This window comes from Pelodiscus sinensis, chromosome 1, assembly GCF_049634645.1.
Source record: "Pelodiscus sinensis isolate JC-2024 chromosome 1, ASM4963464v1, whole genome shotgun sequence".
NCBI lineage: Eukaryota > Metazoa > Chordata > Testudines > Trionychidae > Pelodiscus > Pelodiscus sinensis.
The window spans coordinates 118,435,870-118,452,747 of NC_134711.1; the positions used below are offsets into that span (position 1 = coordinate 118,435,870).

At 43.0% G+C, this 16,878-nt stretch overlaps 1 protein-coding gene across 1 annotated transcript in view; it reads left to right on the plus strand.

Annotated features, from left to right (window-relative positions):
• Positions 1-11,709: 11,709 nt before the first annotated feature.
• The window catches only part of GYS2 (glycogen synthase 2), a 63,189-nt gene continuing 58,020 nt past the window's right edge, over positions 11,710-16,878 (plus strand). The window contains exon 1 of the mRNA XM_006127656.4: positions 11,710-12,266. Coding sequence (XP_006127718.1) covers positions 12,146-12,266 — 121 coding nt within the window. The 5' untranslated portion in view covers positions 11,710-12,145. The remainder of the gene's footprint in view (positions 12,267-16,878) is intronic.

Below are 16,878 nucleotides of genomic sequence, written 5' to 3' on the forward strand. Positions count from 1 at the left end.
AAACATCCCTGCAACCTAAGCCCCACGAGCCCGAGTCTGGCATGGGCCAGCCGCAGGTCTTCCTTTGCTGTGGAGACATTGAATTTAGAGCACACGTCTGTCTGCTGTGCACATGGAACACGATTCCTCTTCAAAGACCTTGTTAAACATGAACTAACTATCACTCCCCATCCATGGGAAGAGTGTTATTTCCCATGTTGCAGGTGGGAAATTGGGACAACAAGGTTGAGTGACCACAAAAGGGGTCAGTCTCAGAGACTAGATTATAATTCTGCATATGTCCATGCTGCAATGTGAGCTTGTGCTTGAGACTGGGCTCAGAAGTCTGCCCATGGTCTACAAGGCAGTTGTTCTAACTCAAGGCTCGGACCCAGGATCCTGCAGAGCTGGAGGGACCAAGCTTGAGTAAGACCCGGAGTTTGAGCCCTGTTGCTTTGCAGTGTAGCCTCAGTCCCTCTTGAATCAGGTTCCTTGAGTCATCTGGGAGTGTGCCACAACTCTATGAGACAAGTTCCTTGCTCTTCTCTGTGCCAACACTCTGCAATCCATTCTATTGCTCTATTGAAAAGAGAAACCCACATTCCTCACCTTGGCACCCAGCAGCAAGCCAAGTCAGCGTTAACCCCTCTGTTCTGCTCACCAGTCTGCAAACATACTATCAGATATGCCTCCTGGATTTGGAGAGCAAACTGTCTTGATCACTATGGAGATCAGATACCCTGCAAAACACTTAACCCTAGCTTTCCACGCATGTACTGAATATCCCCCTACCACTGGAAATGATAATCTTTCCAAGTAGAAAAGGTTTCTTTAATAATTGATTGCCAGATCTGCACTTTCCCAAGAAATCTCGTAACAATATTCCTTAAACAGAATACAAATAAACAAATAGTCTGGTAGCACTTTAAAGACTAACAAAACATGTAAATGGTATCATGAGTTTTGTGGGTACAACCCACTTCTTTAGATGACCGGCAGACTATTCATTGTTTTTTAAGTGTTTCCTGTTACAGACTAACTCAGCTACTCCTCTGAAGCTTTAGAATACAAATAGTCAGGGATGAAAAATGGGGTGGGGAATCAATTTTCAATGCATTCTGTACTGCAGTTTGGATTGTGGCTATCAACAGTGGCATCAGTTTGATTCAAATCAATCAGCCTGATTCTTCTCTGACTTATAGTCATTTTACACTTACATATCTCTGCTGGGCCAGCTATGTCAATTTATAGCAGTTCATTGACTTCACTTAAGTTACTTCTTCTGGACGGAAGGATTCTATATGAGATTATGAACTTTCTCTAACTATCTTTACCAATGTGCATATTGAAAGTGTGACCTTATATCTTCTTTGTTATAATTTTACCTCCATGTTGGACTGAAATTCCAAGTGGCAGAGATAACAGGGCTTATAATGCACAGTCATTGAACAAGTGTGTCTTTCTATTCAAATACAGTCTTCCTAGTCAATACACTGGCTCCTACTCTGTAGAATTGGTTGTCAGAATCTGGCAACAAAGTCTCCTGGCAGGACTCTGGGATCACCTGAGATGGCTGATCCCAGATAGAAGGACTGAAAGGTTATAACAAGAACAGCACATGCTAATGGTTGTAGTCTTGGGCCTTTTTCACCAGCTCAAGCAGCGAGAAGATGCTGTAGGAGCCTGATAAGGCAGGGAGAACCCTACATGAACTCAGACAGACCACTGAGGACTCTTAAGAGCTAGAATGAGGGGGAATTTTGTTCAGAATGTTTGTTTTCTCTGTATGTTATGTACCCTGCATGCAATGTTCCCTCTGATCTTTCCCATGCATGTGCAGATTTTTCAATCCATGTGCAGAATAATTTTATGTGCACTGAGCATGTGTGAATGTGCACCACCAGTAGAAACAAAAACATTGCTGTGGGTGCTCTGCTAAGCAGCTGGGCAGCATTTGAATCTTTCCCTAGCTGCTGCACAAGTGCCCAGCATACAGGGAACACTGCCTGCATATATTTTTCATGCTTCCGTAAAAAGCAACGGTATTTTAGAATCCTGTGCAAAGTAATCCTATGTGTGATATGTGCTACACCTGCTGTGTGTGCCTGTTAAAGTGCTAACCTGTAGACACAAAACACCCCACATGCCTGGTGATCTGGAAAGGGGTGTGTTTGAACTAAAATGGTGTCTGAGGGGGTCAAACTCAGCACTGATATCATGGACTAAGCATCAGGTATGAAAGATTTCAGCTCTCAGGAGGAGGTATTAGATAGAAAATACACACCTCAAGAGTGTGTCTTTGATCCCCAGGACAGACACAGCTGGCTGAATACATATGAGCTTTAGTGGTTGGATCTCCTCACAGCAATCTGGTGAGCAGCTAAGAGGGGGTATTCAATTGCCTAGTGGGTTTTGCCCACAAAAGCTCGTGATACTATATATTTTTTGTTAGTCTCTACAGTGCTCTAGGATTACTCTTTTTTTTTTTAAATTACACCTCTGAGACTCTGTGACAGGTGTGAGCAACTAATCAGTTCTCCCCTTCTTAGGGCTCAATCCTGCAGTCCTTACACAGTCTTTACAAATATTCCGTAGTGAAATAGTAATGATGCTGCTGTAGTTGAAAAGTAGCTTTATGTTTTAACTAGTCTCTATGCAAGTAGCATAAGTGCATAGGTTACAATGGGCTTGTGTTACGCAGTTTCATAGGAACACAAATCTATAATGAAAAATGCACAACTGCTTTAAAAAATGGGCATGTTCTACCCTGGACAGCAAACGTTCAACAAGCCACTTTTAAGTTTGCAAATGTTGACTGACATATTATTCTCCTACAGGCTGTCAAAAAAATTAAAGCCCATGTGATTTAATATGCAGGGTAAGACTCTGAAAGTACCAGTGTCTTCAAGAGTTCTGGCTTCTCTGTTTATAGAGCAAATCTGAGTCGTCCCACTTCTCACTACTAGATTTGACCCCACAACTGAGGGATAGGTGCAAATTGTACCTACAATTCCTTCAAACTGCACCTTCAAAGAAGCGGAAAGATCTTGGCCTCATTGAACCTGATGGGAATTTTGCCAGCAACTTCTGTGGAGCCAGGATTTCACCAAGATGAACATTTTGAAACTGGTCCATATAAACAGATGAATTACATATACCTTGTTGCTCCAACATGGCCTATTTCATAATAAACATAGCTAAAGCTTTTTATGTATTTATTTATTTATTTGCAGAGTGTCATTGTTTCAGGATAAGTTTAGAGTTTAGCCACAGATCCTCTGTTATTATATGTGTATGTGTATGCACAGACAAATTAAAAGTGTCACCCCAAAATTGTATTGTTTATTTTTAAAGTCTCATTATTTTAAGCCAATCTCATGATTTTTGAATAATTGGGGTTAGCAAAGCTTCTGACTGATTGTTGTATGTATGTATATGGTCGGGGTTTGGATTTTTGTAGTTTTTGCCTTTTCTCTTCCCTTGTTATTTGTATAAATGTCTGTTATGCAATGATAAATAGTTAGATGCCTGTGTGCTTCAAAGTAGAGTTTCAAAGGGGTAGCCGTGTTTGTCAATCTGCAAAAGCGGCGAGGAGTCCTGTGGCATCTTATAGACTAACAGAAGTGTTGGAGCATAAGCTTTCATGGGCAAAGACCCACTTCATCAGATGCATGTCAAAGAAGAGTGTTTATAAAGCACCCCACTAAAAATAATCCACAGGTTGGCATTATAAAGCTTTAAATGCAACACATCCAATTTCCCTGATGTAATTTAATGCAAAACAATTCTTACCTATTTTGTGAAAGTCTCGGGGGGTACGTCTACACTACAACGTTGATTCGAACTAACTTAGTTCGAATTAGCTTAGTTCGAATTAACTAATTCGAACTAACGCGTCTAGAACTAAAAACTAGTTCGAATTAGCGTTTTGCTAATTCGAACTAGCAAGTCCACATTGAGTGGACCCTGAACAGGGCTTAAGGATGGCCGGAAGCAGTGCCAGCAGGGCATCAGAGGAGGACTTAGAGCATGGAGATGCTGTCTCAGGCTAGCCAAGGGCTGTGCTTAAAGGGTCCCGACCCCCACCCCGGACAGACAGTTCTCAGGGGTGCCTCCCTTGCAAAGCAGTCCTGGCTTGGATTGCCCGGAGTACCCACACTGGGCACATCACAGCACTCGGCCATCAGCCCGGCTGCACTTGCCGCAGGCTGCCATCTGGGGAGAGGGGGTAATCGGGGGGCTGCAGGAGAGCTTCCACCCCAGAAGCCCGCAGAGCCAGCCCAGTCCTCCCCATCGGGGGCTCGTACCCCATTCCTCCCTCACCTCCTTCCACTTACCCTTCCCTAGCCCCCCTTCTTATTGATGTACAAAATAAAGATAACGTTTCTTCCAACATTGACTCTGTCTTTATTGAACAAAACTGGGGGAGACTGGGAAAAGGAGGTGGGAGAGGGGAAGAGAAAGGCTGGGAGAGGGGAGGGCAACTAACATGATCAGGGGTTGGGAACAGGTCCCAGATGAAGAGAGGCTACAGAGACTGGGACTGTTCAGCTTAGAAAAGAGGAGACAGAGGGGGGACAGGATAGAGGTCTCTAAAAGCAGGGGTTGGGTGGAGAGGGTGCATTCAGAAAAGTTCTTCCTGAGTTCCCATAAAGAAGGACTAGAGGACACCAAAGGAAAGGAATGGGTAGCAGGCTTGAAACTAGTAAGAGAAAGTTGTTCTTCTTCTTCCCAAAGCAAATAGTTAACCTGTGGAACTCCTTGCTGCAGGAGGCTGTGAAGGCTACAACTAGAACAGAGTTTAAAGGGAAGTGAGATCAAGTCATGGAGGTTGGGTCCATGGAGTAGTCTTAGCCAGGGGGTAGGAGTGGTGTCCCTGCCCAAAGTTTGTGGAAGGCTGGAGAGGGATGGCACGAGACAAATGGCTTGGTCACTGTCTTCGGTCCATCCCCTCCAGGGTCCCTAGGGTTGGCCACTGTCAGCAGACAGGCTACTGGGCTAGATGGACCTTTGGTCTGACCCAGGACGGCCATTGTAAGCTCAGGGCTCAGGGTCAGGGGTCTCAGTGGACCCCCTTGATTTTCATGCACACCTGCTCCTGGGTGGCCAGGCTGGCAGCTCTCCTGCCCTAGACGGCCACTTTCCTGTGCCTAGTGCGGAGATCGTGGACGAGGTCCACGATGTCTGCACTAGACCAGGAAGGTGCCCGCCTCTTGCGGTCCAGGGCAAGCTCCCGGGACATCGGGTGGGTGGCTCTGTGCCGTGCCAGGTGCAGGGTCTGCTGGCTGGGTGCTGGCAGGCTTGCACCTGGCACGGGCACCGTAGCAAGCCTGTGCCCCTTTAAGGGGGCCGGGGCCGGGAGGGGGGCATAGAGTTTCCCTGGTGTTGGCCAGAGTGGCCACCAGGGAAACCTGGGGAGGGCTAGCCTCCCATTAGTTCGAATTAAGGGGCTACACACCCCTTAATTCGAACTAGTAAGTTCGAACTAGGCTTAATCCTCGTAAAATGAGGTTTTCCTAGTTCGAACTAGCGGGGTAGTGTAGACATACCCTTAGAGACTTATAAAAACATACAGAATCATGAGATTTTGTGGGTAAAACCCACTTCATCAGATGAGTTGGAATGGAAATAACAGAAACCAAGATATACATAACAGCAAAAAAAGTACTTGTCAATTGTAGGACCAATGTTAATGAAGTTAGTTAAGTGGGCTGGATGTGTCCAATTCATAGCTTTTTATGTGAAAATGCAGATGTAAAAGGCAGGGGAAATTGGCTTTGTAATGTGCCAACCAATTAATGTCTTTATTCAGCTCCAGTGATAAATTACTGTATTTATGCTTATGAGACCAATGCCATTTTTTTAGCTAGGATCATGCCACTAAATATGTTAGGATCTGTGGATGAAACATCAAATACGCTGGCTCTTAGTTAGAAAGGAAAGTTGCCTACTGCTTCCAGAGAAAGCCCTCCCAGATTCCTCATTGTGAAGTTATTGATTTACTGGCTTGCCTACCTAGTAATTTAAAGAGGTGTGTAGCGGCCTCTACTGGTACACATTGAGCATAAAAACAAAGGGCCTGCTGCACTGCTTTGTACTTTTCATAGCCTTTTACAGTGCACATGTAATTCACTAGGACTCAATCCTGCACTGCAGCAGAGCAAATGACAACACAAGGTGCAAGGCATCAGAGAAGGAGGCCCAAATGCGTTTAAGAAAAGACGAGCACCAAACCACCACCGATGTGTGTGTTGTGCGAGCGATGCTGCGTTTCTTTCTAGTTCTCTGTTGGAGTCTTTTCCTTGAAATATTGGCTGGCCGCATGTTGTACAGCATATACACACAGGCTGGGATATTATAAGAAAAATACACAATAACCATATTGTGTTCTGTGTTAAATGATCAGCTGTGTTTGATCAGTATGGCTAACACACAATATTATGGCATGTCTCAAGATGGCCAGTGGTCTGTAAAATATCCGGTTCCTAAAGGTATGTGATTACACGAGAATCTCAGCTGTCATTGAACAACTAAAGCAAGTTTCTGCTCTCACAGGTTTGGAGGAAAGTGACCTGAGTGCACCCAATAGGTTTCAGAAAGCAAATAAAATGATCTCAAAAGTTATTATTATTATTTTTTAAACTCTCCTGATTTTACCAATTTCAAGACGTTCTGAGAGCTGACTCATAACGTTTGAACTCTTAGGGCTGGCAATTCTGTGATTTAGTGAGAAACTGACACTAAATATAAAGTTAGCCTAGCTGCAGTGATACAAAGGGACTATCAAGTTCCCCTCCCCTCAGATGAATAGCACTGGTACATGTGCCACACATATCTGTCAATTGTGTGCTGCCTCCACAACAGATGATGGAAATGGGGGATTTCTTAGGTGGACCATAATTATGTCAGCGGTAGGTAAGAGAAGGGAATAGAAGGGGAGACGTTGACAGGAACCCTGGTGACTTTGCACCCAGTAATGCCCTTTAAGAACCATTGCACAAGAGACACAAATTAGGGCTTCTCCACCTGGAATGGGGATTGAACTAGCCTCTGGCAGCACCTGAACAGCGGGGTATAACGTATAAGCTGCTTCCTCTCCCTTCCATCATGGGGTTGTGCTTGAGTGTGGAGCTGCTCACAGAGCACATAATTTTGACACTGAATCCTGAGGTCCAACCTTTATTCCATAGAACTATTCCCTGAATTTTAAAAATGCAAAATGCTGCCCATGTAAGTGTGCATGTGCCTCAAGGAATCTGCTTATAAAGCGGAGGTGGAAAATAATATATTATACTTGTGCTCAGGCTACATTTGGGTAATCCTCTTGTCTTCAAGGGAATTGCTGTGGATTTATACCAGTTTAAGTGAGATCAGCCAGGCCCACAAGGTTATCATGCTGTCCATTTCCTTGTCAGTGCAGGATTATTTTCTACCCTACTAATTCTAGAGATGAGCCTGAGTTAACCCTCAGATCTGAACAGCCCTGAACTTTGGGACAGGGACAGGTCACAATCTAAAATCAGATTAAGATTCAAATGTTTGCCTCTTCCCCCATCTCTACAATAAACCGGTTCATGACTGGGCCTGATTCACTACTGCATTACTCCATTTTGCACTGATATTACTCTGTTGATCGTACAGACTGGATAATTGCAGTGGTGAATGAAGATGTGGACTCCCGCAAACTTTCGGTAATTTGATATTGAGATCTGGATCCACACTTTGGATCCCAGTCCCATGTCTAGTATTTTCCAGTGCCTTGTCCATTCTAGTTTTAAATGCCTCTGGCAAAAGCATCTCTCTTTTTCCTTTTGAGAGATTAACACATTTCAGTGGATATACATTTTCAGCCTAAATTTCCTTTTGCTCAGTTTCATCCCTTTACTACTAGTTTTATACTCATGAACTATCAGGACATTTCCTGTATTTCCTGAAGAGCTGACAGAAGAGCCCGTTAACTGTGTCTTTAAGCTCCATAATGATCATTTTATTTTTTAACGTAAGACTCTTGTTCTGTTCCTTACAGAGTTAGCCTCATATAAGCTAATAGCTACCATGGAAAGGAGCAAAGCTTTGTTTCTACAGCAGCTAATGAGCTGATTTTATGTAAAAATCTGGGGTGGAATTGAACCGGGGACTTCTGGAGCTTAGTGCATGAGCATCTACCTCCTGACCTAAAAACAAACTGCTTATTAGCAAAGACTGTAGAGCAGACTCATTATTCTCTCTGTAAGTGATCTTGGTGCCACTACATGGGACAGTACACTACATCCAAAAGGTGAGAGAGTGGGGGTATATTTACACACAAACACGTACACACAGCATTTTTATATAGCAGTTAAGTCTGAGTGTTCCTTCCAAGAATTATCTTGCTGATCTTCCCCATTATCATTAGTCTAGCCCAGTACAACTGGGTTAGAATACCTGACAAACATTCTTTTCTAGCCCCACCCTAAAATTCTTAGGTTGGCCTTTGCTGTAAAGATTTTCAGCCCCTCACTAAGACTGGATGGCTGGCGCTCACTCAGGCTGGTGGCATTATATGGGCACATCTCTCCTTGCTGCAGCCTCTACTACAAGGGGTACTCCCTCCTCTTGTTCCCCAACAGAGTTTCTTGGAGCCCATGGGGGCGCACTAAATAGTACCATATCCCTACTCCTCACCGCTCCAGCAGGGCCAAAGGAGAAAGGAGCAAGTTGCCGCTGCACTGGGTGTAAGTATGGCAGCTGTTGCAGTCCATATCTCTTCCTAACAGTGCCTGCCTACCAACTCCACACCACAGTATGAAGAGCTGCTGTTAGGATGGAGCCCAGAGGCATATTTCCTCACCACCAGTGCCACCACCATGCAGGGGAAAGTGGCTCTCCTCCAAGCAGGGGGAAACCTATTCTCATTCACACCCATCCACTAGGTCTAGAGAGAACCATTCCCCCACTCTGAGGCAAAGTTTAGACTGTAGGCTTCTTTCGGAAGAAGCTTTTTCAAAAGAGATCTTCTGGAAAAACTTCTTCCGAAAGAGAGCATCCACACAGCAAAAGCTGTCCACTGAATGGACGCTATCTCACATGTAAGTTGTGATTACTATGGATGGAGTGGCCACCAGGGCACCTGTGCTTTTTCCTCTTTCCTCTTCTTTAGAAAGGACTCTCTCTTTCCCGTCCACCCACGCCTTTTTCCAAAAGAGCTCTTTCGGAAAAAGGCTTCTTCCTCATGGAATGAGGATTACCAGTGCCGGAAAAACCCATCTGTTCTGTTGATTTTCTTTCGGAAGAATGCAATTGCAGTGTGGATGTAATTTAAGTTTTTCTGAAAAAAACTCTGTAGTGTAGACATACTCTAAGTGTTCAGGCAACTTCTGTGCACACACCAGCCAGTGGGATAGCTGCTGCTCCACCCAGTCCCACATGCCAACCAGAGGAAACCCACCCATGTTTAAAACCAAGATGAACCCATTCCCCAACTGACTACTCAGTGCACCACCAGGGGGACCCACTTCCCCATGACCAACTGACTTTCAGTCAGAGATCACAGGACAACTTCTGCCCCTGGAGGATGTTCAGCTGCAAGCACTGCAGCTGCCAGGGAGTGATGTCATTTAGAGGAGCCTTCCTGAGAGCCTGAAGGAGGATGAAGAACAGGGAAGTGCTCTGGGAGGGATTAAATCAGAGGTATGGGGAAGGGGATTTTCTGCTAGCGAGTCTTCAGGGATGGATGTTGGGTGGAGAGATGTGATGGGGAATGATATTTTACTTGGGAAATAATATTTGTATCACCAATTCAGGCAGAACATTTTGTGGGGTGTATCCTTGTTCCCCAGGACGAAGCAGAGTGAGGAGGGGTGCAGTGAGCCAGCAGAGGGTTTGGTGTGGGAGCGAGGAGGCAAGCCATGGGTGGGCACAGGGGTTGAGGAACAGGTGAGCGGCAAGCCAATAACAGGCAGCTTAGGGTGTGTGTCTCACACAAGGCATGGGAGGTTTGGCAGGGGAATGAGGAGGTGAGTGGTGGATGGGCATGAGCCAGGAACGAGGAGGTGAGTGGCGGACAGATCTGAGTCAGGGATGAAAAGGAGGAAGGGGAGGGGCAGAGTCTGGGGTGAATTGGGGGTTGGGCCAAGGGCAGAAGAGGCAGGACAAGGACCTAGCCTTCCCCAGGGGAAGCTTTATCCACCATCCTTGCAAACAATTTCTTTCTAATATGAAAGGATCTGGAATAGTGCTATGTAGTGCCTCCCTGTCACATACACAGGGACTGTCACTTGAAAAGTTTATACTGCAGTTTGTACCCAGCCCAGAATCACATTGAGTTTGCTTGCCATTATTCCTTGAGATGGAATAATAATATTTAATATTTTGCATTTATCATACCTTTCACCTGAAGATCTCAAAGGGCTCAACAGATAATAACTAATTAAGGCTCACAACATGCTTACGTAGTAGGCATTATCCCAATTTTACAGCAGAAGAAACTGAGGCACAGAGAAGCCAAGTGACTTACCCAAGATCACAATGATTACAGAGTAGTGAACAGAACCCAGAAATCCTGACTCCTAGTCTGCTGGTCTAACCATGAGAATATGCTCCTTCCTTTCTCAACTTCAGATTCGTTTCATTATGTTACATCTATATCTTTAACCATTTTACATCCCTAGGAGTTATTCTTGTATTAACTCTGTGATCCCTGGAACTTTTTGCAAAACAGAAAAAATGGAAATTTTCATTACTCCTTCTTTTTAATCAAACTATGAAATGTTGATGAACATTTTCATCAACATTTTGCAGTTTTAAAGTTGCTGACCTGTTCCTTGTTTTCCTGAGAAATGGGGGGAAATGGACATTTTTGTAAGGAGACTTTGAAGAATTTAGACTAGTTTTCATCCTTATACATGTTTACAGTAAGTAAATAAATAATAAGTGTTACTAACAACACTAGGAATATTTAAATTATCATAGTGCTGATGACATTATTTTAAAATAATTTGTACTTAAATACCTACAAATAGACCAACATCATAGACAAACACTCTGAAGTGTGCGTCATCACTTTTGAGATTTATTATTTATCTTCCCTACATTGCGGATAGGGAAGCTAACGTAGAAAAAATTGAATGACTTATTCATAGACACAAAGTGAGTAAGTGGCAGAGAATCCTGAATCTTGACTCAGAATCCTGTTCTTTTTTTAACTACTAAGCCATACTATTTAATATATCTGTGAATTTAATGCAGGATTTATTAAGTTCTCCTTTCGGATCTTTACTATTGAAGTTCAATAAAACCAGGCTAGAGGGGACCCAGAAAAAGAGAAGCAAGAGTGTTAAGAAAACTAGAGTGAAACTCCAGAGGATGAATTAGGGCTTTGATTCAGGAAATCACTCAAGCATCTCTTTAGAGTAAAGTGACCGTTTAAGTGTTTTACTGAACTGGGTTTAAGGTCTGATCTAAAACCAATTCATTAACCTAAGTGGGCTTTGGGTCAGATATTAGGAGAGCCACAGAGAAGCCTGGGTGAGGTAACTGAGGCTAGTAAAGGAGGTGAGCAAATATTTATGGATTTGTCAAACTTAGTTAATATCCAAAAAATTTTCTCAAGTGCGCTGAAAAAAAAAATCTTTAAATCTGAAAGCCCTGAGACTGAATCCATGGAAGTACTTAGATATCATGTTGGTCAGGTGCATGACAGACAGAAAGATCAGTGAACTGTAACATGAAGGGGTGGGCCCTGGTGGGAGCCGTTAAGGGGCAGGGCTCAACTCAGGTGGCAAATTTACAGATTTTTCCCCTAGGGGAGTTCACTCAGGAAAGTGCTGATGAGTTTCACTTACTCCTGAGTCTGGTGGATATTGAAAGCTGTGACTGAAAAACCCGATGCTGCTCTTCATTTCCCTCTGACTGAGAGGCCTGCTCCCCAGAACAGCCAAGACCTGCTTGGATCAGCTTTGAATTCCTATTTCTGCTAGCAGCTGCCTAGCATGTCCATGGGATTTCACTGAGCCAGTTTAAGACTCGTAGTCAGACAGTTTAAACCCATTAGCTCCCAGCTAGTGGAGTAAATTTGCTCAGGCAAGTCCGGCTCTCAGGCAATTTGGGCCAATCAAAACCAAACTGAGAAACAAAAAAACTATAAATTTAATAAAGGTTGTAGCCTGCATTGAAAGAGCTAAACAAAATGACTCTGGTTAGATCACTGTCTGTGACCTCTCTTAATGGGCTTCCTCAGTGGGAAGATGAAGACCTGCCAGTGGAGGATTTATTGCTCTTTGAAGTGGCTTGGGAAGTTACCAATAAAGGTCTGTACAGCACTTTACATATTAATATGATTGTTTGGGGGGAGTGTGTATGTGGGGAGGGACAGAGGAATGGATGCAAATGTAAATAAGTGAGAACTGTGGAAATGAATGCTTTGTAAATGCAGCTAGATGTTATATTCAGATAGCATTTAGGAATTGTATTGAAAGAAGTGTGTCAGTCTGCATGAGCATGGAAACTTGTGTGATTGTATATGTGCTACATCTGTGTGTGCTTGTTCATAATGCATGTGTGTAACCCATCTATTCATATTTTTCTGTGTACAGTTTGTGTACCCACCACAAAAATGTGTGTGTAAGTGCTGTGTATAGGTGTGTGTAGACTTATGGATGTTACTGTGTTTATATTACAATGATGTACATGTACGTGAGACTTATTTTTTTTAACCAATGGAAAATCTCTGCAAATGCAAAGCATGAAGAGAAGTATTTATAAGACCACAAATATATTTAAGTGCAATAATTTTTCTTCAGCTTTCCCTTGCAGAATGAAAGGTCAGATTCTCAATTGGTATAAATTAATATCATTCCACTAAAGTCAGGAGTAGAGATCAGAAGTCAATGGGGCTGCATTGATTTACACCAGTTAAAAAAATCTAGCCAAATATTTACAAGCATGTCTAAAGGCAGATATTGCACGCGAGCATTCACGATTTGTGCACATGATCATGTTTGAACTCTGCACATTGCTCTAGCTACTATGAATTCTCTCAGTCACTTCAGATGTGAAGTGCTTTATATTTCTGTTCTACTTCAGCAAAGGGGAAAAGGCACTAAAGTTGCTGCCTAAATGAGTTACTAGAAGTCAATGATTGACATTGTGTATCTTGCTGTCTGGGTGGTAAATAAAGAGAAGATTAGTTGAGGAATAGATTGTAATTATCAGTAACATCTGAACCCTAGAAGAAGAACAGATAGTCTTAAGGCTAACATTCTACCTGGAGCATAGTGCTTACTTTTACCAATGTGTGTGGCAAGCAATTGGCAGGTAGATGGCAGCAGAAATCTGGCTAAATTAAAGGGTTCTGTATAATGTATAAAATAATTCTTCAGTGTAAATTTTTTCTGTGCATTTACAAAGCAATACCAAAGGCCATATTCATAATGAAGTAGCTCAACTGACCTCAGGGAAGCTACATGGATCTACTCTACTGATACAGCCCAGATAAATTATTTGGAGCTCCGCAAATTGGAACACAATTTGTTAACAGTTGCACCAAGTAACAAACTGATCCTTTGTCAACCTGAACCTTAGAACTGATTGAATTAGCCATAGCAAACAGTACCTTACATCAGAGCCTTCTCACAAACTGTCTGTTAACTCATTGTGGTTTGAAGTGCTTGTTCAAATTATTATTTATATAGTTAAACACATGTTTTTTGCAAAGTCTTTGTAGGTTTGGTTCCTTCAGGTAATGGATATTTTGCCTGTCTGTTTGGGCCATCCAAGTCATGTACTTTGATAATGTTTCCTGATAGCCTGACCTCACTCTTCTAAACAGCAGTAGTTCTTAGAGAAATCTCTGGTGCTGTATGTCTCCCAGGGCAAGGGTGGGGAGCACTTTAGAGTCATAGGTAAACAGGCCTAAGCAATGTTAGGACATAGGAAAAAATATAGTTTCTTCCTTTGCACAAGAAAGAACAGAATACTAGGCTAAATACGTGCCCCTTATAAGCCCTAAGATTTAAATATTGATGGATTCCTTCCTGGCTGGGGGTAAAGGACTGGAGGAAGAGACATAAGCTAGGATAACTTTGGGTCTCGTTTTCATTTAAGCTAATGCCCAGTAACAACACTCTGAGGCTTTGTCTATACTACGGCTTTTGCCAGAAGAGGCAATGCAAATGAAGCGCTGATTAGCATTTTGTCGTGCTTCATTTGCATAATCTATTCTGAGCTGTTTTTGCACAAGGGTTTTTGCACAAAACCAAGCAGTGTTAATGTGTCTGTTTTGCGCAAAGACTCCTTTTTGCACAAAACGGACACATTGTGCTGCTTGCCATAGTCATTAGCATGGATTAGTGAAGCTTCCATTACTTTTGAGAGTTTCTAATGACTTTTTTGCAGCTAACTATACTTACTGAGGCATTTTGATTAATATTTACATATTGTCTGTATGATTCAATCTATCGTATAAATCAAGATAGAAAGGGGAGCAATGTTTTAAAAAATACTCCAGGCAGGTGACCAGTTCTGTATCACATAAATATACATCTACTCGCTCAGTATTCAGGCCCATTACAGTGCTCCTGGAACTAGGGATGTTAAATTTAGATTAATGGACTTATCTAATAGTTGATGCAATTTGCATTGACTATTGAACTAGTCGATAAGGGTGCCTTCGCCTTTGGAGTGTAGCAACAACACAAGGTGCAAGTGCTGCAGGAATGCGGAGCCAGCGTGCGCCCGGTGGCATTTCAAAGCGGCAGTGCTGCACAAAGCCCGGGTCAGCAGGGGAGTCTCTAGCTGACTCTGGACTCCACATGGTTCTGCCTCTTTGAACCCCTCGCTGCCTCTTTCTGATAGAGGCAGCAAGGGGGCAGGGAGCAACTGGTCAGCTAGTTGTTCACATCCCTACCTGGAACACTGTTCATTCAAGCTTATAATGCAAAGCTGCCTGGAAATGCCACTGCTAACACCTCCACCCAAATGCCAGCTTCAATATCTACCTCACCTCAGCTCACCTCCCCCGTGCATCACTTCTTCCCATCTCTCTGGCCCTCTTCTTTTCAACAGCTGTTCCTCTGCGGTTCTTTCTTTCCTCTCACCAGCAGGGATGGGAGTTTTATTAGTTTTGGGAGATGCAGGGGTCAAGTGAATGAGCGGTGGGTACATAGTATGTGTGTAGTTTATGTACCTATTTATTTAAGTATGCATGAGTATCTGAGAAATCGTTAGGGCTATGTCAGGTCTGGCGCAAGATCGCGCCAGTGTAATGCAAATGAGGCTAAGTGTGAAATATTGCCGAGCCTCATTTGCATATCTAATGAGCCACCATTTTTGCCGCCTCTTGCGCAAGAAAAACCCTCTTGAGCAATGCCGCTATGCTGATTATTTTCAGGAATAATGGCATTGTGCAAGAGGGTTGTTCTTGCTCAAGAAGGGGGCAGTGTAGACAGCTCCTTCTTGCGCAAGAGCCTCTTCCGCAAAATGGTGGCTCATTAGATATGCAAATGAGGCTCGGCAATATTCCATGCTTAGCCTCATTTGCATAGCTCTGGCGCAAGATCGCGCCAGTGTAGACATAGCCTAGGTGTTTAAAAATAGAATGGGAAGAGCACAACATGTAGAAAAGAGAAGGAGAATGATACACTGGAGGGAAAGGAAAACTACAATTGGTCAGCATTTTTTTTTTTTTGACAAAAATGTCTCTTCCATGAAATAAATACTTTCTCACTAAATAAAATCTGTTTTCATATTTTAAGAGATTTCTCAACAAATTATTTCACTTTTTTTAAGTGGGAAAACCCCACTTTCTCTCATTTCCCTTTAATTAAAAAAAAGTGAGGTTTTATTCCTTTTTCATTCGCATATTTATTTTCCCATTATTACTCTATTTGGAAAAGGGCAGGGAGGAGTTGTGGCTTAAAAAAAAAAAAAAAGCAAGAAGAAAAGTGAGTGGTGGTTTGTTCTGCATTGAAATAAATTTCAAAATTATTCAGTTTTGACTAAAAATTTTGAATGGAATAATTTTATTTTTGTTGAAAATTTTTCTTGGCATATTTTTACATCTGCTCTGAAGCACACACAGAAACAGACAGTTGATACAGCAGTTGTTTAAAAAGAAGTAAAGAAAATAAATAAAAGAACTGAAAAAAGGAAGAGATGAGAGAATAAAATAAAGAAGAAAGTAAGTTCCAGTTCTCTCTGCCATCATTATTTAGCGACGGTTAATATCAAAACAGAAAGATACCTATCACATCAATAGGTCAGTGAATTTGGCTTAAATTGTCAGTGGGAGGGCTATTAGACTAATACCAATGTGCGTAACAAAATGTTTTCGGGAGAATGGTGGGACATTGATTTTTAGCACACGCTGGGTATAAATATGAACTTTGTACATCAGTTTATATGCTATCAACAGAGGGCAACTTTAGGGTAGATGACCTCTTAAACTAGAGACTGCCCCAAATCCCACAGTTCAAATTGTAGTTCTGAACCACACTAAGCTTCAGTGGATGTCTGAATCTAAAAACAAACATGCATTCAAAATTGGCAGCTAGTCTGCCATCTCTATAATGAGCCAGACCAAAACTGTCAAAACACTTTTGAACTTTGGGGGAACTTGAGATTCAGATCCAAATTTTGCAAAATTTGTTCCCATTTCTCCCTTCATTGTTTTTATGAAGCAGGGGTGGAGAACCATTTTTGGGCCAGGGGCTGCTGTCCCACAGGAAAATCAGTCCGGCCCCCGGTGCTCCGCCGCTTTGCTCCCGTCTCCCTGGTCTGCTGGCTCCGCCAGCAGACCAGGGAGACGGGGAGCAGCTTTTCTCGCCCCGGAGAAGGGGGGCGGCGAGACCAGGCGTCCCGCTGCTCTAGTTCTCCGGGGCGAGAATCCCCGTTCGTAACTACGGATCCGACATAAGTCGGATC